Genomic DNA, 24,373 nt, shown 5'->3' with positions numbered 1-24,373 from the left:
TCTGGAAGAATTTATTTGGAGGCCCTATTCTATCAGTGGCTAAAAGGGTATGCTGGACCCCATTGACAAAAGGGGTGGAATGCTTCTCTGATATACACCATCTGCTGCATCATTTACCACCAGTGAAACCTATGCATACCAGTAATGTGTATCACTTTTCAACCCAGAACCAACTTTGGGGGGGGGGGCTGGAACCACATCATGTTCTGGCACAAAACATCACTACACTAAGCTGTACCTGAAGAGTTCTGTCTAGGGCACAGTGTCAGTTCATTCCTAACTCCCTGTCATTCTTCCAAACCCAATACAACATAGAAGAGGCTCTCCCCTCCAGAACCACAGCTTTTTATGTGAACAAAGCTATGATGGAGGGTAGTGGAGTTAGCATGTTGATTTAAGTCCTGGGGTTTAGCTTGCTATGTCTTCTTTTCCCCCAGTGTTTCTATTTTCTTTGTATACTTCAGGGTTAGCATCTTCTGTCAGTATTGGTTGTTCCTGAAGTGGCCAAGATATCCTAACATTCTATTTAACTTAGATGCATGTCACCATTTAAGGCAGAACTATCAAGGGCAGGGAAGGAAGACAAATGGAGTTTCATCCACTTAAGTATATTTCTTAATACCTCTGCAAGCCATACATTAGCCTACAACAGCCAAAGGATAGACAACATGTAATCTGCGATAAAAATCAACATGCTGCCAGGAACAGATGTGTAAGCCGATAATTAGCACACACCTGCAATCATGTGATTAAGGCTAAACTACTATGCCAAACCAAACAACACTTTCGTCATTTACACTAGAGGGCACCATGTTTAATTGGCAAAAGCTGTGCAGCCTCTCTCTTCTGAGCCAGGTTTTATAAGGAAGCATTGCCAAGCATAATGGAAGAGTTGTATGCCAACAGTCCTCTGGAAAGCCCAGGCAACCTCATTCCAAATAATTGATATGCAGTGCAGAAGTGCCAATCTATAATGAACCTCATTCCCACAAATACTGCAAAGGCAGCAATGTTCTGGAACGAGGAGAAAAAAATGCTAAATTACCAGGCCTCTGTAGCTGAGGGCCAGATCAGGACTCAACTTCTGTGTCCATATAGTGCAACCTTTTATTGTGACAATTATGTCCAGTCACCCTGATTTCCTACTGCCCTTGTCAGTGGATGAAGAACTGAAGACCTCCCACTAGGCTCAGTACTAAGACACAGGAGGTCCTAATGCCTCCCACCATCAACGCCACCCATCAGCTATGTCACAGGATAGTGCTGTTTTCTTTTCTCCCCAACACCTCTTAGCCTCCTCTCCAAGGCAACAGGATCATGCTGTGGCTAAACCAAGAGGTTTTTCTTTTCCCAAAGTAGGGAACAAAGATGGTGGTCATGACAGAGCTGCTCACCAGGTACTGAAAGCAGAATGCCCTGGAAATAATCAGAATGATTTCATTATATATTGATGACAAACTTGGTGGACCTTCTGGAGCTATTAGGGTTGCCAGGTTTTCTGGAAATCAAGATGGGATCTGTGAGATAGGATGAAATAAGTCTATAAAGTTTTTTGAGAGGAGAGCCTCTCACAAGATGCCAGGGCTTCCACGAGATTTCTACTGCTTGGAGTAATCTCAGAGGGACAGAGAGGAGGAACACCAGTGCACACCAGCTACAATCTCAGCAGACGCCTAGCCCACATAGGACCAGTCTTTAGGACTCCGACTATAGGACAACCAACACAAAGAGGACACCTGGAAATCTTAAGACCCATGGCCACAGGCAGTTACCAACCATATCAGATGCTGATGCTAGGCCTGCCTCCTATTATTTCCAACATCAACATGAGAGACAGATTTGTACATACTAGCTCAAAACTGTAGTATATCTTTGCATTAAGGCTGGGGGATATGTGACTTTCTATACGTTTGCTGGTCTTCAGTTCCCTTCAGTTGTAGCCAAAAAGCATGATCAGGAATAATGCAAGTTGTAAAGCAGTAACATCTGGAGCACCATGCATTTGTCAACTCCTGTTTTAGATAGACTTAGGTGAAACCTATTGGCGCAGCAACTTTACTGACGCTAAGATCTGGGTCAAATCAGAACGTTTATGGATAACTATTCAGGAACTATAGGTTTAGAGCAATGGTTCCCATCTTGGGTCCTCAGATGCTTTCTGTCTCTACCTTCCAGAAGCTCTAGCTAGCATGTCCAATAATCAAGGATACTGGGAGGTATAGTCCAAACCCCCTAAAAGCCCTGGTCTAGAGTTCTTTCCTTCTGATTCAGCTTCAGCTTCCTAACTGCACCACAATCTATATCATTTTTCTTTTTCTATCTGCTTATCTAATTTTTTTAGTGAACTCCTTCCCAAGCCTCGTTTACAGAGTTCCCTTGACTATAAATGTTTCCTTCTAGCTTCTAATACCCTCTGGGGACAGGCAATGCAATCAACAAATTCATCCGAAACACTTTTATGTGCATCTCAAACACTTTTAATAGTGCCCATTAAAATCAAGGGCACTGCATACTATCACAAATACAAGCATTTTCTCTTCGATAAACTGGGTTATAAGGCAGTGAATCTCACTTACTATGTCACTGGGATTATGAGATCCCCTTAAAAAGAACCCCAGAACTTTTAGTTTCAGGGTTCCCTGAAAGCTATTTTTAAGTGTCTAAAAATAACAAATAATAAATAAAATAACAAAAATAAGAAACAACCATTATGAGAACCAATACTGCAATTTCATCCACAACAGACATTGTGGCTTCGTTAGTTATGAATGGGTTGCCCACTTTTAAAATGCTAGTTATCACAATAAAAGTAACAGTTGCTTCTCCGAGAACACAAGTGGGGAACACATGGCTGCTCTCCAAGTACTGTTGGACTGAAATTCCCATGACCTCTATCCATCACTGGCTAATGGGGAAAGGGAGGGGGTAGTTGTGGTTGAACCATATTTAGAGGGGTGCATCTTTTCCAGCCTAAAATAAAGCCAAATACCCATTTAGCTGTATGAATCTGGTGCCAGATATACCTAGTTTGCCTCAGTTGCTTGTTCCCAGAATCCAGTAATATTGCCTCTGAGAAAAGAACTTGCATTTAGCCACTTGATAATGGTTCTTGATTAATCTTCTCCTTAATTCATCTAATTCTTCTCCAAACCCACAAAAGCTAGAGGACAAATTATCATATCTTGTAGCAATGAATTCCATATATTACGGGTATGTTCCAAAAAGCAACTCCTTTGTCATAAAGTTTCTGCTATCCAATACTATTGAACAATCCTCAGCTTTACCACTCAAAGAGAGGGAGGAAGGGAGACTTCTCTCCAGCCCATGTTGCATCCCAAAGCCAGCACCAGATCACTTTCTAGATGTACCTTCTATGGTCAACTATTTAAATATGCCCCATTTGTATTTTGCTAGCTAAACCAGGAAGGTGTGACTCATGGAATGAAGTCAGAATACTGACATTAATACTGCTAAAGTATACATACATGAAATAATCATTCCATGAGTTACACCCTGTCACCCAGGAAATAGTCTAAATCAGTCTTTCTGAACCTTTTTACCTTGGAAGATTCCTTGGCTAAAAATATTTTATCTGTCTATCTTCCGCACAATTTGAATTACTCATGGACCACCTAGTAACTCATTGTGGAATCCCAGGATAGTAGGGAAACTAGAGAAACCCTGCTCTAAATCATTAGTTCTCAAACTTTAGTACTCCAGGTGTTTGAGACTTTAACTCCCACAGTTCCTGACTACTGACCATGTTCACTGGAGCTTCAGTTAGAAGACATCCAAAATATTTGGAGGATGAGAAATTGAGAAGCATTGCTTTAAACAACACCATAATTTTTCTCCAAGTGTTTTTCAATTCATGTTTGTGATGGGGAGAAGATAATGAAAGAAGCAGAACTATTTAAAGGTATCCCCTCCCATTCAAAACTAGTGTACCATCCTATTACCTCTCAGTTGACATTATCCTTTCACCAGACTCACTGTTGACTCAATAAGTATTCTGTAGCTATACAGGTCTGAGCATCCTCTGCAGTTCTCACCTCTGCATTATCCCAAATGAAGCATCACAATTTTGTGTTTAGTCAACATGCAAGGGAACATACTAGCACTACCCCTCTATTGCACCTCCCTTTTCTCTGTACTCTGTGAATGTCTGACTTTCAAGATTTTCTGGACAGCCAACACAGAGTAGGCTCTTCTCTTATAATGCAGCCTGACACCAAATTTAATCGCTATGGTTCAGTGCTATGGAATCCTGAAATTTGTAGTTTGTTGTGGCACCTGAGCTCTCTGGCAGAGAAGGCTAAATATCTAACAAAACTACAAATCCCAGAATTCCACAGCATTGAGCCATGGCACTTAAAGCAGTGTCAAACTGCATTAATTTTGCAATTCATACGCAGCCACTCTCCCTCCACACCTACAGAGTGAACTAACTAACAACAATGAGACATAAGCTATCATCTCCCTGCCTCCTCGTGGCATTATTTTATTTAATTCATTCCATATGTGTCTTTCTTGGCTGGTGACCAATGCCAAATTACACACATTTTGTACTTTTTGACAACTAGGTTTCTCATTTCAACAGAGGCTTAGCTAAGATGCTGGCAATGAAGCAAGCAGACACAGCCGTAAGTAAGTCAGTCCTTTGGTGTTAATTCATTAGTTTTTGTGAAATGCAATTGGGTGGATGCAGTACATATTTTGGGACCCATAAAGCCTAGACATTACTGTAGGAGGCAACAGACCTTGGAGGACCACATCCCTAGTACTTCCTGTTTTTAAGGCTTCTCTTGAGTCTAAAATGGCAGGGGGGGCATGGTGAAAATGCCATCACACTTCTATAGGGCATTTAAGGGCATTTTGGCTCCAAGGGACATGGGGGGCCACATGGGCCACACTTTGCCCACTCCTGCCCTAAATGTTGCAGTACACAGTCCATGGATGGGGAGATCCAAATAGAATGGGTAAACATGGTTCCAGTAACTTGTCAATTTTATTTGGTAGATCCTCTCCACACACACAGTTAATCCTTGCTCCTGCTTCTCCCTTCCTTTGGTTGGGAGGGAGGAGACAGTAGAATCAGTGTGTGGATGATCTGTACTGATGGGCTAGAAGTATATATCCCACTTGATGGATACTACTGCCTGGAAATGTTGGTCTGGCGTTGACTAAATGCTAAGCCGTAGTGCTACAAAAATGAACCAAGGTAAACACTTGTGCTCCACACTTTCTTCTTCTCCATTTTTCTCTGGTGTGGCTACAAATGAGAGGTTATAAAGCATTTGCTTCTGTGTTCAGCTATCAACAGATATTACTTCTATCAATGGTTTATCAGAACCACTCAGTATCATAAATCAATTTCAAGTTGGTTTCAGCAAGCCATTATTTAAACTAATCACAGTTGGTCCCTGTTCAGATAGAACAGAAAGACAAACCCCACAACAGAAGCTAAGTTTGTAGTTAAATCATCACTGGATGTTTTTATTTCAATTAGAAAGTAAAGAAAGACAAATGCATGCTTTTCCCCAGCTAAAGGATACTCACCCACATAATGCATATTAAGAGCCAAGTACTTGTATTGGAAGAGGGGATTGTTGTTCAAGCTACTTCTCTGGATCTGCTGGAAGAAGGAACTGACATCCCATCTGTACAAGACATCCAAAAGCATGATGCTTGGGACCCGCAAGGCCACATTTAACATTGCTTCCAACTTCTCTTTTGCAGCCATTCTGTTTCTGATCATTGAATCGGTAGCAAACTGTAAAGAGCAGATAAATAAGTTTCAGCATACTAGAAGTTTTCAGTAAAACTTCATATGAAAACTCCAAATAGATTCACTGACACTGGAGCCACAGCTCTCCACTGCTACTACCTAGCCTGACTTGCAACAGCTCTCTAAGGTCTTAGGAAGAGATCCTCCTTTTTACTTGTTAATAGATTTTTTCAGTGAAAGATACTCAAGATTCAACTTGGAGTCTGGAGGCACAATCTAACTACCCACTAGAGCAGACCCATTGAATCCATGGGATTTACATAAGTGTTAACTTATCATTCAGCAACTGAATTATTGGGGAATAACAACTGGATTGGGGGCAAAGCATGTGCTCTACCAGATGAGCTACAGTCCCCCCCCCCTTTTTTTTTTTTTTTCTGGATTAGCCCTCAATTTTTTTCTAGTTCGATATTCTTTTTTTCACCACTGGCTGTCAGAATTTTTCTGTAGGCCAAAAACAGAGCACAAAGATCATGGTGACTCAGAAGTGGACTGTCTCTGAACTTGGATGTGTCATTTAGCTGTCATATTTACTCATATTGCTTAATCTGTCTTTTTAAAGCTCAGCGCCATACCAATCATGACAACAAAGTCAACCACATATTACTATTTCTTGTACAAAAGGAGTAGATTAGGAGTGGATTTCAGCTTCTGTGAAAAATGTATGGATGATCCATTAGTCAAAAGATTAGAACCCCCCTCTGTTGCCTAGTCAGGCCAATCATCAGTTTTCAATACGATAGTTGTCACATTGGGTGTAAAACAAGGCAGACCATTGGGCAAGAGCTGAATACTAGATTTTACAAAGATCTCAGTGTTTTATTTCTTAATGTTTGCATCTGTATCATGTTTGAGAAATTGATCCTGTCATGTCTGAGGTGATATGCTAATAAATTGTGAGATCAATTGTGAAGTGATCCTTTCATATCATATATACTACCACATATCTCCACTAAAATCCTCAACTACTTAATGGGATGAAAGGGATGACAACAACCTAGCCATAAAGGAAACTGACACATCCTGATTTTCGTGGTCAGGTGCTCCACACTGTAGAAATTGTAGATTGGTACAATACTGGTTTACCTAACAAGCCACAAGAAAACTAAAGTAAGTGCTTTGAAACTCCATCTAGGGTGCATACTCAAAAAAAAAAAAAAAGTAAAGTAATTCCTTCTTATATTTATGATCCCCAAAAAGAAAATATGGATGTTTTAATAGTAAATATTCCAGACATGATCTACAAGCCATAAGGAAAGCCATCCTCAGTTAGCCATAGCACCACTAAGTTCATAGAATCATAGATTCGTAGAGTTGGAAGAGACCACAAGGGCCATCCAGTCCAACCCCCTGCCATGCAGGAAATCACAATCAAAGCATCCCAGACAGATGGCCATCCAGCATCTGTTTGAAGACCTCTAAGGAAGGAGACTCCACTAAACTTCAAGGGAGTTTGTTCCACTGTCGAACAGCCCTTACTGTCAGGAAGCTCCTCCTCATGTTGAGGTGGAATCTCTTTTCCTGCAGCTTGCATCCATTGCTCCGGGTCCTAGTCTCTGGAGCAGCAGAAAACAAGCTTGCTCCCTCCTCAATATGACATCCCTTCAAATATTTAAACAGGGCTATCATATCACCTCTTAACCTTCTCTTCTCCAGGCTAAACATTCCCAGCTCCCTAAGTCATTCCTCATAGGGCATAGTTTCCAGACCTTTCACCATTTTAGTCGCTCTCCTTTGGACACGCTCCAGTTTCTCAATGTTCTTTTTGAATTATGGTGTCCAGAACTGGACACGGTATTCCAGGTGGGGCCTGACCAAAGCAGAATAGAGTGGCACTATTACTTCCCTTGATCTAGACACTATACATCTATTGATGCAGCCTAAAATTGCATTGGCCTTGTTAGCTGCCACATCACACTGTTGACTCATGTTCAACTTGTGGTCTACTTGGACTCCTAGATCCTTTTTACACGTAGTTTCATTCAGCCAGGTGTCCCCCATCCTATATCTGTGCTTTTCATTTTTCTGCCCTAAGTGCGGAAAAATTCTCTGTGTTGAATTTCATTTTGTTAGCTTTGGCCCAGTTTTCTAGTCTGTTCAGGTCATTTTGAATCTTGATCCTGTCCTCTGGAGTATTAGCTACTCCTCCTAATTTGGTGTCATCTGCAAATTTGATAAGTATTCCCCCAATTTTGTCCTCCAAGTCATTGATAAAGATGTTGAATAGAACTGGCCCGAGGACAGAGCCTTGTGGGACCCCACTGGTCACTTCTCTCCAGGATGAAAAGAAGCCATTGTTGAGCACCCTTTGCGTTCAGTCGGTCAACCAACTACAAATCCATGTAACAGTTGCCTTGTCTAGCCCACATTTTACAAGCTTGTTTGCAAGAATATCATGGGGAACTTTGTCAAAGGCCTTACTGAAATCAAGATATACTATATCCACAGCATTCCCTTCATCTAACGAGCTGGTAATTTTATCAACAAAAGAGATAAGGTTTGTCTGGCATGACTTCTTTCTGTGAAACCCGTGTTGACTTTTTGTGATTATGGCATTGCTTTCTAGATGTTCACACTCTCTCCATTTTGTACTCACCTACAGTTAATTCAGATTTAAAAATAGCATATTTAAAAGAAAGTCAAAATAGCCTAACTAATCTATAATCCCAAACTCTTATGGTATCAATTTGGTTGAATTTATGGTCATATAAAGCAGATGTGAGAGACATACAGCCTTTCAGACAGGTATAGGCCCTAGCTACCTTTTTACATCCCGCAACCACGCTGTCGGGACACCCTCAAAGAACCTGGACATCCAAAAATTAATGGAGGATAAAACTGGCCCCAAGGCCTGAAACTACCACAAAATGCACCAAAATGTGGAGGGTGTGCTTTATTTGGCTCCCCACAACTTTCCAAAGTGGAAAAATATCCCCAAAATAAAGTTAAATCAAAACCAGATGTAAAGCCAAATTAAGTTATTTTACAAGAAAAAGCCAAATGATTCCACAACTGTAACAACTTAGAATTATTTCACAGTGTAGTATTAGACAAAAAAAAAAAGCCAGATCTGTATACAGCTATATATAAAAAGAAAAATACTCAATCCATTTGTTAAATTTTGCCCTATTGTTGGCTACCATGCAGTTTGGTATCCAGCACCAACCTCCCCTCCCAAAAGTTCAACTGTGCCTACTGTCAGCTATGTGTGTGAAACTCAAACTGCTCCTTTGACAAAACTTTGATATATGGGACAATGGCACGTTACACACCGCCATTTACTACGCGCTCTGCGCGTGCTAGGGTTAAGAAGGGGCGTGCTAGGGTTAGGAAGGGTCTCACTTTCATAACCGGCCCCGTTCCTAGGACGCGCAGAGCGCGTAGTAAATGGCGCCGCCATATTCATGTCTCGGACGCACAGCGTCCGGACGTGGCGCGGCAGAAGTGACGCCGCGAGTGTGCGCCACTTCCGGGGGCCAAAAAGGAGCCCCATTTCGGTGCTGCTTTTTAGCTGCACCAGGAAGCCTTGCGGTCTGGCCGCCGGGGCTTCTCGGCGAAGCTAATGACAGCGGCAGCAGACCGCCCGCTTTAGGGCAGTCTGTAATGTGCCAATGTGATTCTAGATTGCACCAATAGGAATATAATGTCTAGACGGAGGGAAGTAACAGTGTCACTCTATTCTGCTTTGATCAGACCTCACCAAGGATACGTTATCCAGTTTTGGACATCACAATTCAACAAGGATATTAACTAGCTCGAACATGTCCAACGGAGAGCAACCAAAATGTTAAAAATGTGGAAACAATTCCCTATGAAGGGTGGCTTAGGGAGATGGGTATTTTTACCCTGAAGAAGAGAAGAGTAAGAGGCTAGCCATGTTTAAGTACTTGAAGGAATGTCATATCGAGAATGGAACAAACGTGTTTTCTTCTGCTCCAGAAATTAGGACACGGAGTAATGGTTTCAAACTACAAGAAAAGAGATTCCACCTAAACATTAGGAAGAACTTCCTGAGGGTAAGAGCTATTCAGCAGTGGAACATCTTGTCTCAGAGAGTGGTGGAGTCTCCTCCTTTGGAGGTTTATACACAGAGCCTGGATGTCCATCTGCCAGGGGTGCTTTGACTGTGCATTCCTGCATGGCAGAGGATTGGACTGGATACAGCTCTATGATTGTATGATTCTACTATGATACACTATGAGGTATTACCAGTGCTGGACACTAACAAGCACAGGCGCAGAAATGAGCAGATGTCACTGCAGCAGCTATCAGGCAATTTGAGGTAAGCTCGGTTACAAAATATTTGGGGATAAAGTCTCAGAGCTAACCAACACATTTTAAAAAAAATTCTGCCTTGGAAAAAATGTGATAATATTTTACTACCAACAGTGTTTACCAGAGCATTGAAGATATGCCACTTTGTGTACCCTGGGACAATCATAGGCTCTAGTCAAGGTGACACACTGGAATACAGGGAGCAGCAATTCACAAAGTCTTTTCACAGGTAGCCCACCCCACTTTTCACTGTGTTTTCAGTCTTTTCACTTGTAGTCCTGCCCACTTTTGGAATCTTATCTCCAAAGAGGTCTGCCTGGCCTCTACTCCAAGCTTTTCAATACCAAGTAAGTGCCCTGCACCCCCCCACCACCACCACTTAACTTGTATATTCTTGTTGCCTGCTTATTTTTAATATGGTTTTGTCCATGTCCATTTTTAAAGATATTCTCAGATCTGTATTGTCTGCCGTCATATTTTAGTATCGATTGCTTTAAAACTGATTGTCTTACTGTGCTTCTTTTCATTTTGATCTTGCATTTGTGGATTTTATTTTTATTTATGCCCATCAGCCCTTGAAAAATTTGCTATAGGATAATTATTATTATTATTATTATTATTATTATTATTTTATTATCCTTTATTTATAAAGCGTTGTAAATTTACACAGTGCTGTACATACAATCTTTTAATTAGGCGGTTCCCTGCTCTCAGGCTTACAATCTAAAAAGACACAACAAAAAAGGAGAAGGGGGTGGTGGAGGGGAAGGGGATGAGGGCCAGCAGTTCTTCTCTACCTCCGTGGCCTGGACCAAGGCAGATGGACTGGAGGGAGGGCTTGGCTTCTTAATGGATGGGTAAACTTCTTCCAGGGAGGCCTGTTGGAGTTAGCCTGCCTCTCTAGTAGGATAATACATATAAAATACATAGCAATCAGGAAATGATTCAATAAAACAGGCAACAAAAGAACATCAAATAGCAAGTGACAGTTATGCTAAACAAAATGAAGTCAAAGTATAATAAAATAACCCCCAAAGTGTGTGTGTGTGTGTGTGTGCGCGCACACACATAAGGAAGAACTTTCTGACAGTAAGAGCTATTCGACAGTGAAACATGCTCCCTTAGAGAATTTTTAAAAGTTTTTAAACAGAGGCTGGATAACCATCTGTTGGAGGGGGGCACTTTCATTGTGTATTCCTGCAGGGCAGGAGATTGGCCCTTGTGGTTTCTTCTAACTCTATGATTCTGTGTGTTTGTGTGTGTACAAATGCATATAATCTTTAATACTCTCAAAATCATGAAAACTGAATGCCACATTAAGTCACCAAAGGGACACAAGATGATAGTGCAAGCAAGGTGAATTGCCACAAGTGAAATGCTAAACATAGCCCTGATTACTTAGACCAAAGAGCAATCTATACTAGTCAATCCCCAGCATTTACGTTTGCTTAAGAACAAGTGACTTTGTCACTCAGACCAAAAGATGCATAGTACTCTTGACAAGAGTTCCAGGAAAGCAGGAAATGTTCCACCAGAAATGTCCACCTGCTCCTGCTGTAAACGGTTATATTTTGCTGTCAATTCAATTAACACTGCTCACCCACTGCAGGCAAAGGTACAGACCCACCTCTTCTCTTGCAATTCTCTTGGTTCAGGAAAGTTTATTTTAAATGAAAGGGGCAAGACTGACAAGAAATATCAGGTGCTGTAGGCTATATTTCAGAGGAAGGAACTGCCAAGACCACCTCCGAATATTACATATCTAAGAAAACCATACGAAATTCATGGGGTTGCCTTAAGTTGACAGGCGACTTGAAGGCCCACAGACACACAGACACAACCAGTGAGGTCAACTAACTGCCTGTGATTCCAAGTTGGTTGGGGAATCAAGTGGAGAACATTACAGTTCATCAAAAACAGGGTCTCCTTAGGAAATTTTTTAACATAGGAACTGACATGTGTGACCCAAGTCCAAGGCTAGCAAATCAGCCATGACAGATATAGCAGGTTTCCATGCCCAGGAATCTAGTATAATTAAGGACAGAGAAATCTGGAAGGGCTGCGCAATAAATATCAATATTTAAATGGATGCCTCCTTGCAACAGAACAATCCATGTGAATCAATGCAGATGCGATTTAGAATCATCTGCACAATTGGCAACAGAAACTATTGTGCCATCTGCAATCATTCAACATCATTCAAGGAGTGTCAGAAGCCCATGAAACCTGGTGGAGTAAAGGACCTTTAATTGGTCATTGGGAGATATAGGGAAAAGCTGGTGAACATTCTCCTGTCAAATGATAACAGCCACCCATTAGCACTATTTTGCTTTGTTTTAAACTCTGTGAAATGCAGAGGGAAAGGCCAACAGTCAGCCCTCCATATCCACAGATTTTTAATCCATGGATTCAACCATACACAGTTTGAAAACATTCCAAAAAGATATAAATTCCAAGAAGTAAACCACAATTTTGCTATTTTACCTAAGGGACACCACTTCATTATGCCATTGTGTCTAAGCGGGCTTGAGTATCCATGGATTTTGATATACATGGAAGGTCCTAGAATGAAACCACAGCAAATACTAAGGGCTTCCTGTATTTGTAATTGCTAGGACCTAGAGAATGAACCCACTGAATAACATGCTGAATGAGAAGTCTAACTCTCTCTATATCCAATTGATTCAACAGGGTCATGATGAAACCTTCTAGATGTTATTCAACTGCAGCTCCCACTAGCCCTAACCAGGGTAGCCCATGGTAAGAAATGGTGGGAGATGCAGCTAAGGGGCCTCACAACTCCCAGCCAGATTTAGTCAAAAGAGTATATGTACCTTAAATAGTTTTAATAGTTTGATACCAACTTTATCACTTAGACCTTCATTCTATGAAATTCTGGGCTTTTGAATTTGGCATGGTACTCCCAATTTTCTGCTATAGTGCTCTATTGCTGTAGTTTAGAAGAGTAAAGCTTTCTAGCACAGCTTTTTTAGATATCTCACTAAACTACAAATCTGTTGCAATGAAGTGCTTTAACAAGCAAAGATACAGGACAGTGAAGTACAGCCACCACAAAACTGAATACTGGTAGAAGATACACCATAGGCGCTATTCTACAATATTTTGTAGCTTTTTGATCTGGACAAGTTAGAATGCTTTCCTCACTGCATGGCTGCTCTTGGCGCTGTCTGTGCTACTCACTTCAAATTTAAAAGAATTATTTAAACTGAATTACATTAAAGAGTACCAACTATTTCCAGAACACTTTCACAGTTCTCAACAATTTTCTACTTTGCCACAGTTTCAATTGCAAGCAGCCCCCAAAACTCTCATTCATAACTAGAGACATTGTTGTTCCAGTTGTTGGAGAATGAAAAATGACAGGATGATTAAGACAAATTCCTTCAGTCACAGACAACAGTACAACAGCCAATTGTACAGAGCTGCCCACACTATGTAGCTGACACAGTAGCTCACAGTTTCCCCCCCTGCTGTTCTTTCTCTCAAGGCAAACATTCTCAGGCATTTCACTCTCAAGCTTTGGCAAAAGCTGAACATCCTTCAGTAACTCCTGGGTAATGCACGTCCGCTAAACCCTCGACGTGAACGTTCTACTTTTAGTTCTAGTGCTAAACATAATGTTCTGTATTAATAAGGCTATGATACTATATATCAGGGGTGGAATGTGTGGGCCTTGAAGCTGTTTTTGCAGCCGTCGACCTATCCTGGATACCATTTACTTGGCCAAAATAGAAATTAAAGTGAATGCCCAACACTGGAAGCTCCAGGGATGACAATGCCTTCAAATATTTTCTTAAAGGTGGGTTCAGTCTTTAACACCCCAAAATGCCTGTTTTTAGTGGAGTCCCAGCCAGTTCTGTTTTTCTTCTTTTGGAAATCTGTGTGGCTCCTGAAGACCCTCAAACACAGAATGTTAATCCCTGTTGAAATTGTGATATATACTGTTATCTAAGAGTAACACTAACTTAATTCAATGGACTTATTTCTGAGTAGAGGTATACAGATCTGCATGATAAGACTTCAAATCAGACAGTAAAAATACTATGAGAAGTACTACTTTTTAGAGGCTGTCATGCAAGAGGATCTTGACATCTGGTATTCTAGCATTCTAGCATAAAGTTATTCATACATTATTAAAAAATAAGTGTTTTATCCACTCTGATGCAACTTTTACACCCATGCGTTGAATGCCACAGAACAGAAAGCTAGCAAAATAATTTCTAGCAGATTTCCTTTTACATCTCAGCATTGATTTGTGGTGGGTGTGGAGAAATAGACTAGGGAGAACTTAGTAATATATGCTGTTCCAAATGCCAAACACCACTTCCAACCTGCAGTACTGATTCTAGTGAAATCTATACATCAGCGTATTATTCCATTACAGCCATTCCAAGACACATTTTAGTAATATGCCACATTAGTGATGTCATATTTATTTATTAAAGGTATAATTTGCCAACAGGGTTCCAAAGATGATGCTCTGCAAATAAAAAATATTACTGAAAAACTTTAAAACACTTTAAATTACCACTTTTAAAAAGCCAAAATTACAGAGAAGAGTCATACACATTGACTTCTACCATGAAAGTAAAAGATGGCTGATTCACAACACACTAAAGTTGCTATTTAAGCCACCTGTACAGTGGGAGAAACATGTGTTGATTGACAGTTGCTGAAGACACACAAAGTGTGTAGAGGTTAAAGTTCTAGAAAGGGAATAAGACAAGTGATGTCCCCAATCTTGGTCTTGTGAGAAATTGCTGTGCTGCATCTTCTCCACATGGAAGACGTTGCATAAGGTCTCATTTGTATGAGACAGCTCTTTGATGAGACAAACGTGACCAAAAAACAGTCAGGCACTTGAAAAACATCAACTTGTTTAGATCAAAGGTATTTCACCATCAATGATGGGGGTAACAATCACACAGTTTTCCAGACAACACTGGATTGCAACTCCCAGCATTTATCACCAACAGCTGTATAAGGCTGTTGGGACTTGATCCTCATCTGGAGCCCTGCTCAATGGGTGTGATACTTATGTTAGTTACTGGGAACAAATCAGTCAACTGTCCCAGTAAAGCAGTATTAACTTCCCTTTTAAAAAACCAAAACAAGGTTTTACTGCAGTTTCTAGATTTTACAGTGCTTCTACAGTGTTCTATAGTGTTTCTATAGCATTTCTACAAAGTTTCTACAAAAATTGTCCACTGATATTTTTTTAAAAAATAAAGCAAAGCAACAAAGCACAAGAAAATGTTTTTATTTATTTTTTTGGTTTTTTTTAGAAAATGCAATTATGCTAAAAAGCACCAGGCCAGTTGTTAAAGCATTATCATCTCCATGGAAGACGTGGCAGTACTTCCTCATGGATAGAGCAATGATTAATTGACCAGACTGCTATTACTAAAAAGAGATGCATGAGAAACTGTGAACTTCTTCTTATACCACCCTTCTCTTTAATTATAATCTCAAACATACTCTCCTTTGAAATGTATTTAGGTTTGCAATCTTAATTGGCCAACAGCATTAGACAGTGCAGTGTGTTTCACACTGGTAGCAATGGTAGATGTTTAGGGTATCTAAATACTGTGTGAGGATTAAGGAAGAAAGCCAGAAAGTGGGTGGGGAAGGTCCAAGGGCACTGGTAGTTCATGGACAACCAATGCTACATACCTGTGTATTGTTTTTCAGTTACTGAAACCACAGGTAAACCTCCTCATAGTTCATTTGTTTTCCTTTCAGGATGAACACCAGGGTATATAAAGCCAAAATAACAGTAAACACTGACAGAAGGCCAGGGGAGCTCTTTTCCTTTCATTGGGTGATACTGTCTCAGTTATCTTTGAAAATGTTCATCAAGGAGACTACCAGCGGAACACAGGAATTTGACTTTTACTTGCTCAGGCTATTTGGTCATGCAGTCCAGGGTTCCCTTCTCCAACTGACGTTCCAGAGAGCTCTTGTCTCATAGGAATCCGCTTCAACGTTGGGTCATTTCACACAATAATAATAATAATAATAATTATTATTATTATTATTATTATTATTTGTATACCGCCCTGTGGCGAACCAATCCAGGCGGTTGACAACAGTAAATATAACAAGAGTAAAATATAAAATTAAAAACATTATAATCCCTCCCCTCCTTAAGAAAGTATTAAAAAATATGACAGATTAAAAACACAATATCAAAGCATAAAACATAATTAAAACAAACTAAAAACCCTGGTGTCCCTCTGGAGATCCTCAACCATCACTAAAGATGGGACCACGAGAGGAAAGAGGGGATCAGGGAGCCCGGGCCTTATTGCACTATGATTCCACTTTAACAACCTTGGTTGCATCCTATGGAATCCTGGGGCCTGTTATTTCATTAAGCACCAAAGGAGCTCTCTGGCTGAGAATTTTAAACATCCCACTCGAAAATGCAAATCCCACCTATGGCACTACCTTTTTATGGTGGTGGGATTGCGTGCTCCTGTGAGGCAAAAGGATGTAAGAGGGTATGTTGATAGCAGCAGTGCTGTTGGTAGGGTCTCCCAGTTCAGACATGCTTTTGCTGAGGAGCCAGACTACGTAAATGTGCCAAAGAGCTACTTGGAAGCAGCAGTAGTGGAAGGTAATATTGGTGGAGGATCTCTCAGAGACAATGGCAGTGGCACCATAGTTAATGTTTGTTAGTACTCAAGCAGAGGGCGGCATGGTAAACCTCCTTTTGAAAACCTTTTACTTATGATGGGACAGTCCAAAATTAATCCACAGAAAGTGCCAGAAGATGAGGCTCTCAGGCTGAATGACACTCAGTGAGCAATTGGGGTAGGGCAGAGGACAACTACAAGTAGCACTGTGGCTAATTATGCAATTAGACTCAGGCTGATATGCTCAGAGAGGAAAGAAATGTCTGATGCTACACAACACATATTATAGGAACATGAAATGTGAGAAGCATGAATCAGGGGAAGCTAGACATAGTAAAACAAGAAATGGAATGTGTACACATTGTAATACCTGGGGTGCACATTTTGAGTCAGATAATTACATAGGTATTTTATTCAGGAAATGAAATTCTAAGAAGAAATTGGGTAGCGTTTATAGTGAGGATTGATGTAGCAAAAGCAGTAAAAGGATATAGTGTCAGTAAGGCTTCAGAGAAAACCCACCAATATAATCTTAATCCAAGTTTATATGCTCCAATCATAGAGGTAGAAGAAGAAGAAATTGAGAGAATTAATGCTGGAGTCCAGTATAACCTGTACTCAGGACAAGATGCTACCATTAGGGCAGAATATGATAAACCAAATGGTTTCTAATTAGCAAGGTGGCCACACAAGGTTGCGTTTTATCCCCTTACCTATTTAAATTGTAGGCTGAACATATCATAGGTAAAGCAGGATTAGACTTGCAGAAAAGAGGTGTGAAAATTGGAGGAAGGAATATCAACAATTTAAGATGTGCAGAAAACACCATACTATTAGCAGAAAACAGCAAAGACTTGGGACAATGACTGAAGAAAGTTAAGGAAGAAAGTGAAAAGACCTCTGAACATTAAAAAAAAACCCAAAACAATGACTACAAATGATTCACATAACTTTAAAGTAGACACTAAAGACGTAGAAATATTTTCCACACCTTGGCTCAGTCATTAACCAAAATGGAGACTGGCAGGGAGTGGGCTGGATGGCCCTTGTGGTCTCTTCCAAGTCTATGATACTAAGAAATCAGAAGAAGATTAGGACTTGGAATGACAGCTATGATGGAACAAAGAAAGATCCTGCAGTGTAAAAATATAGCATTGAATATTAAAGTTGGGATTGTCCATTCCTTCTAATTTACAGTACCATTTCTATCTATGGTGGTGAAAGCTGGACAGTGAAGAAAACTGAAAGGAAGAAAACCAACTCATTTGAAATATGGTGCTGGAAAAGAGTTCTATAGATGCCATGGACTACTAAAAACACAAATAAACGGGTCCTAGAGCAAATCAAGCATGAATTCTCCTGATGAGACTGTTGTTACTTTAACCATACCATGAGAAGACATGACTCTGTAGAAAAGACTGTCAGGATATAGCAGAGTATCTGACGTATCTTGGAAGCTTGTTCTCAGGTCTGGCAGCCAAGGTAACAGCGGATGGCTGTCTTCCAGAAATGATGGATGCAGGTCACCGGGAACTGTCCAGCTTCGCACCAGGCTTCTGATGATTAACGACAGACAAGCCAAACTCCCAAAAGTGCTTATCTTTATTTACAAGTGCAAACCAATTATCCAACGCGACTTTTACTATACAGAACTCACAATCCACTCCTCTCACAAAACCCAACAACAATTACCGGAAGCCTCTGGGTTTATATAGACACAATGCCATGCGGTCCTAAAACCCAGCCTCTTCCGTTCAGAAGGCTGGTGAGAAGCTGGACAGTTCCCGGTGACCTGCATCCATCATTTCTGGAAGACAGCCATCCACTGTTACCTTTGCTGCCAGACCTGAGAACAAGCATCCAAGATACGTCAGATACTCTGCTATATCCTGACAAAGACAATAATGCTTGGAAAGTTTGAAAGCAGCAGGAAAAGAAGGAAACCACATTCCAAATGGATAGACTCAATCAAGGAGAATCCACGGCCCTGAGTCTGCAAGACCTGGGCAGGGCTATTGATGAAAAGGTGACTTAGAGGTCTCTCCTTCATTGGGTTGCTGTAAGTCCCAGTTGATTTGACAACAATTAACAACAAACTGCAAATCCCAGGATTCCAAAGGATGGGAAAATATCAATTAAAATAGAATCATAGTGCTATAATACTGTAGTGTGAAACGGCCCCTGGTCTTTAAAAAAACCTGGCAGTTCCAAGAACTGAACCTAGAACCTACTTTATTTCCATCTATGTACTCTGTTGTAGATCTATGGTTTCTGAACGCTGACAGAATCAAGCATATATTTTCCAGCCAAATCAAAGAGTAAGAATACTTCAAACATTTGTTTTTATACAAAATGCTTTGAATAAGGAAGACGTTCCTTCACGTACGTACTTGTATTGCAACCTAGTGTACTTATTTTGTACACAAACTTAGGTTCCATCTCCGAGCCATCTAATTATGTATATGCAAATATTCCAAAATCCACAAAAAATCTGAAACACTTCTGGTCCCAAGCAGTTTGGACAATGCCCAATCTGTAATAGACTGGGATATGACAACTCAGATTAGATCCCCATTAAAACATTATGGTTCATAGACTAGTTCTTCAACAAATTGCCATCTCTCAGTCTAATTTACCTAAAAATATTATTTTCTCTAAATGGTATTCAGATCTGCCACAGTCTAAATATTTTAGGCCCCAACATAGAGTTCCTTATGCAGATGAAAAGTAATAATAAAATATTCAATCCATGGCAATGCTCTACAGAAGTAAGATATAACACTTGAATTGTAAAGTGACAAAACTGGTTTTCAGGGCTGCTTGGAAGAAAGGCACTAAGAGTATGTTTCAGATGTGGACGTTAGCAGCAACTACATTTTGCCCGAACCAGGAGAAGTAAACAGGTCCAAGGACAGCCAGGCTATAAGCTGGCTTTCATGTGAGCCAGCCCATTCTAAATGCACACCCACTACAAGCATGTATGTGCCTTTTACATAAATTCCAGTGTGTATGAATAATGTTCTGAATGCAAGCTTGAAAGTATGAATAACTAGGAATAAACTTTCTTTTGCAAGCATATATTTCACTTTAGGGAGGCAGGGCAGGTTTTCTACTCTGCAAAGACCATAGTACATAGTACATTTTTTTTTACACAAATTACTATACAATACATATTTAATGCCAATGGACTACACAAGAGGCTACCTTGTATCAGGTGAGACTATTTTCCTATCTAGCCCAGCACTATCTGTGCTGACTAGTAGCAGCACTCAACATGAGGTCTTTCACATCACTAGTTACCTATCATCTTTTACTTGGAAGATCTGTATGATGAAGCATATACCCATTAATATTGATGAAATCATACACAGGGCTTATAGTGGAGTGGGAATCATGTGGCCCTCTGGATGCTGAATTGCAATTCCCAGCATTCTTCATCATTGGCTATGCTGGCTAGTGTAAGTTGGTGTATGATTCCTACAGAACCAGCGTGGTGTAGTAGGTCTCAGCGTGAGGCTATTACCCTGGAGGCCACTGCTCAATTCCTTGCTCAGCCATGGAAACCCACTGAGTAACCTGGGTGAGTCACACACTCTCAACCCCCTCCCCCAGACCATGATAGGGTCGCCTTAAGCTGGAAACAACTTCAAGGCACACAACAAATGATTCCTACACCTGCCTTACTGTAGGCACTTGTCTGTAAGATCAGAACAATCATGTTCAAAGTTCCAGTGCTTTGTTTATTCCTGTGTAATTTTCCTATTACAGAGAAATGACTAGATTTTTCTCATTTGTGGATCGTGATTTGCTACAATGTACACAGAACACAACCCAAGCACCCCACATTGTCTGTCATTATAATGTACCAACTGGCATTAAACATTTTTAATAGTATGCACTATCAAACAGGCTATCAAACAACAACTCCCAACCATTTCAGTATCTTAAGTTTTTCCTACAGTATTGAGACTAAAAGCTACTCATCTAAAATCCTAATGGTTCTGTAGCAGTAAACAAGTTTTTGGGATGACCTGTAGCATTCATATTTTAGGATGCATCTACACTGTAGAAATAATGCAGCTTGACATTCTATAGAATTTTGGAATTTGTAGTTTTGTGAGGCACCAGCACTCTTTGGCAGAGAAAGCTAAAGGCCTTAGGGAAATCATAACTCAAAATAAATTTCAAAATCTTTGGGTGCATCTACACTGAAAAAATAATGCAGTTTGACACCACTTTAAGTCCTGTAGCTGTATCCTATGGCATCCTGGGATCTGTAGTTTTACAAGGTCTTTGTCCCGTTCAGCCAGAGAATGTTGGTGCCTCACAAAACTACACAGCCCAAGATTTTGTAGGGCAGAGCAGAGACAGTAAAAGTGGTGTTACACTCCATTATTTCTACAGTGTGTATAGGCACCCTTTAATTCCATGCCTATCAGAAAGAATAGCCAGATGAGCAACATCCATTACTGTGAGACACAGAAGCAATGTAAAAGAGATGCACCATGTAGAAGTAAAAGATGCTAGGTTTATGACTGGAACAACATTTGAGTAATCTCTCTTAGGCACTAAAAATATTTATACCCAGGTGGTTAGCAGAGTACCCTAACATCTAGTAGTAACCTTTTATAACACAATTGCAATTCATGCTATTTGGCAAGACTCTTTGCTAAACTGCATATAGTGCCTTGGCAAGGATTAGGATAACAATGGACCCAAACAGACAGGCCAAATAAAGCTGCTTCTGGTCACTTTGGAGGTAGGCTGTTTAAATGACACACGTATATGACACACGTATCTTAAGAGGGCAGAACCTGCACTAAAGCTGCGCTCCAGTCCTTAGGACTGGAGCATGGCTTTGGCATGGCTTCCAGCCTCTTAGGACGCATTCATCATTTAAACAGCATACCTCCAAAGTGACACGATGTAGCTTTATTTTGGCCTGTCTGTTCAGGCCCAATATCAACAGCTTATAGGAAAACATGCTCCTGCTTGTACTAAGTTCTGGAAGGAAGAACAATGTGTAGTGCTGCAGTACAGTATTCAGCATTATAAAGTAACTGAATTATTTTAGATGTTAATATAGTAAACCAATTGCTTTGCCTCTGCTTCATTCAACAGTGAGATTTAAATGTTAAACCCTAGCTCTATTTTTTAAAAATAAATTGTATATATATATATATATATATATAGAGAGAGAGAGAGAGAGAGAGAGAGAGAGAGAGAGAATGAGAGAGGGAGAGAGAGAGAGAGAGAGAGAGAGAGAGAAATCTACATTAGTGAGAGCAAATGTGCATCAGAACATAAGGAAAAGGCTACCAGTATTCTTTTTTTTAAATGCAGAAGCCTGTTAAAGCTTATCTTTAAAGTCACATTTTCCTCTGAACCAGCCTGTCTCTTTAGCACACATGCCTCTCTATAACTTGCCAGAGGGCAAAGTAGCACCTTATACAGAGATAGTTTTCAAAAATCCACCTATGTGTCAAAATGCACTTAAGAAAATGCCACAAAACTGCAGTCCCAAAAGGAATTTTCCACCTAAGGACTTGCTGTTGTTGTTGTGTGCCTTCAAGTTGTTTCTGCCTTATGGCAACCCTGAGGGTATGGGCAATTTAGGGTATGGCAACCCTAAGTTGCCTATCACAGGGTTTTTCAGGCAAAATTTGTTCAGAGGGGGCTTGCCATTGCCGTCCATGCACTGGGAAGGGAAGGTATCTAAAAGAATGAAAAGTGGTGGCACAGGAGAGATGCACAGTCACAACACACTGCTCACTGGACTGAGAAAAGAGGAATAAGCCTTACATAAGCATTGGCTTAAGGTCCAATTGAGTCTCTCTCAGAGGGGGTTTCCATACAGCAAACTGGGAAGGCTTTGCAGGAGGGAGATTCTGAACTGTTTCTTGTTTAGGATGAATAACCAAACAAGGAAGAGCTCTCAAAGGTGACTCCTATGGCAAAGCCCCTCTTTTGATTTTGGCCACACACCCTTCCCTTTGCAATCCTTGGGATCTGGAGTCAGGCTGCTGGTTCACACATCTCTCTGACTCTGGCCAAGACCAGAATGTAAACAAAGTGAGACCATGAGAAAAAAAGCCAGGAGGAAACCACAAGCCCAACGATGCCACACAGGACCAGGGTCAACAAGCCACACACACACACCCCTCCTGGCTGGATTTAGGCAAGTCCCCGCCACAAGAGTCCCCCACTTGCTTTGGAAACTAGGCCACCCCAAAACAAACCAGCCAGCCCCTTCCTTCCTTCCTTCCTTCTTTATGACATCAGGGATTTCTCCCTTCTTCTCATTTCCCTTCTGCCTGTACAGGTTGTGATCCAAGTTGTTGTTGTGTGCCTTCAAGTCCTTTCCAGTTTATGGCGCCCCTAAGTATGGTGTAGTGGTCTGAGTGTTGGACTAGGGCTCTGGAGACCAGCGTTTGAATCCTGGCTTGGCTGTGGAAACCCAGTGGGCGGCCTTGGACAAGTCACACTCTCTCAGCCTCAGAGGAAGGCAATGCAAACCCCCTCTGAACAAACCTTGCCAAGAAAAGCCCATGTTTAGGGTCGTCACAAAACAACAGCCACAAAGGCCCTGGAGTGCAGGGTCTTCCTTGGCAAGCTTCTTCAGAAGGGGAGGGCGGCACGGGGCATGGCTCGGGGCCCTGAAAGCAAGGCCCCGCGAGGAGGGGGGGCAGGAGGGCCGCTTGGGGCGAGGGCAAAGTGGGGGACTGGAGGATATGGGGCGAGGGGGGCTGGAGGATGGAGTGGGGGAACTGGAGAAGGAGGCGGAGGAGGGCATTGGAGGGGGGCCTGACTCGGGGGGAGGCCTGGGACTGGAGTGGGGAGAGGCGGAGGAGGCCAAGCCAGGCGTGGAGGGAGGGAGGGAGGCGCAAGGGGCCCAGCGGGGCTCCTGGAAGGAGGGAAGGGTGGGCTCCCTCTGGCTGCTTACCTGCGCTCCCTCTCCTCCCCAGCCGGGGGGGGGGTGGCTGCCTGGCTGCCTCCTTCTCTTCCCTCCCTGCTTGGCGGCTGGCTGCCTGGTTCCTCCTCCTGGCTGGCGGGTTCCTCGCTCAGAGCAGCCTCCGGGGCCCCCTGCTGCCTGGCCTGGGCGGGCGGAGGAGCGGCAACGGCTGGGCCTGGGCAGGCAGCATGGCCGTCTTCCTCCTCGTCCCCCGAGGGCGCCCGCACAGCTCCCCCTCCGCCATTAACGGGCAGCCATGGCCCCGACGCCCACCCAGCAGCACCAGCAGCAGCAGCAGCAGCAGGAGGCCGCCACCGGACACGGCGCATGCGCCCCCGACGACGCCTCGGCAACGAAGGGGCCGCTGGGCCTGGAAGAGAGAGAGAGAGACAGAGAGAGATGGGCCCGGAAGCGCCATCTCCTGGAGAGGACCCCAGAGAGAGAGAGAGAGAGATCAGGAGATAGATAGATAGATAGATAGAGAGACAAACACACACAGACACTCATCCCTCCATATCTGCAGATCTGATTACGGATTTGGTGAATGTGTTCTCTAGGAATCTCTAGGTCCTCCTAGATTGCAACTTTGACTAGAGGTTCCTAGAGAGGACGCTCCACTCGGCCTTTGGAGCCCCTCCGGGGAAGGTCCATGGCCAGTGTCCCTCAGAGTTGCCCTGGAGGACCTAGAGAGTCTCCTCT

The 24,373-nt window shown here is 41.9% G+C and overlaps 1 protein-coding gene across 1 annotated transcript in view; it reads right to left on the bottom strand.

Annotated features, from left to right (window-relative positions):
• Positions 1 to 23,939, bottom strand: part of RNF145 (ring finger protein 145) — an 83,122-nt gene extending 59,183 nt beyond the window's left edge. The window contains exons 1-2 of the mRNA XM_089527631.1: positions 23,666 to 23,939; positions 5,560 to 5,773 (exon numbers count right to left, since the gene is read on the bottom strand). Of these exons, the coding sequence (XP_089383757.1) occupies positions 5,560 to 5,758 (199 nt within the window). The 5' untranslated portion in view covers positions 5,759 to 5,773; positions 23,666 to 23,939. The remainder of the gene's footprint in view (positions 1 to 5,559; positions 5,774 to 23,665) is intronic.
• Between the last annotated feature and the right edge of the window lie 434 nt (positions 23,940 to 24,373).

Source organism: Sceloporus occidentalis, unplaced genomic scaffold (assembly GCF_023333645.1).
Source record: "Sceloporus occidentalis isolate IW3139 unplaced genomic scaffold, rSceOcc1.0.p SCAF_1, whole genome shotgun sequence".
In the NCBI taxonomy this organism is placed as follows: Eukaryota; Metazoa; Chordata; class Lepidosauria; order Squamata; family Phrynosomatidae; genus Sceloporus; species Sceloporus occidentalis.
The sequence above is the reverse complement of the archived record's forward strand: the minus strand, read 5'-3'. Positions and strand labels throughout refer to the sequence as shown.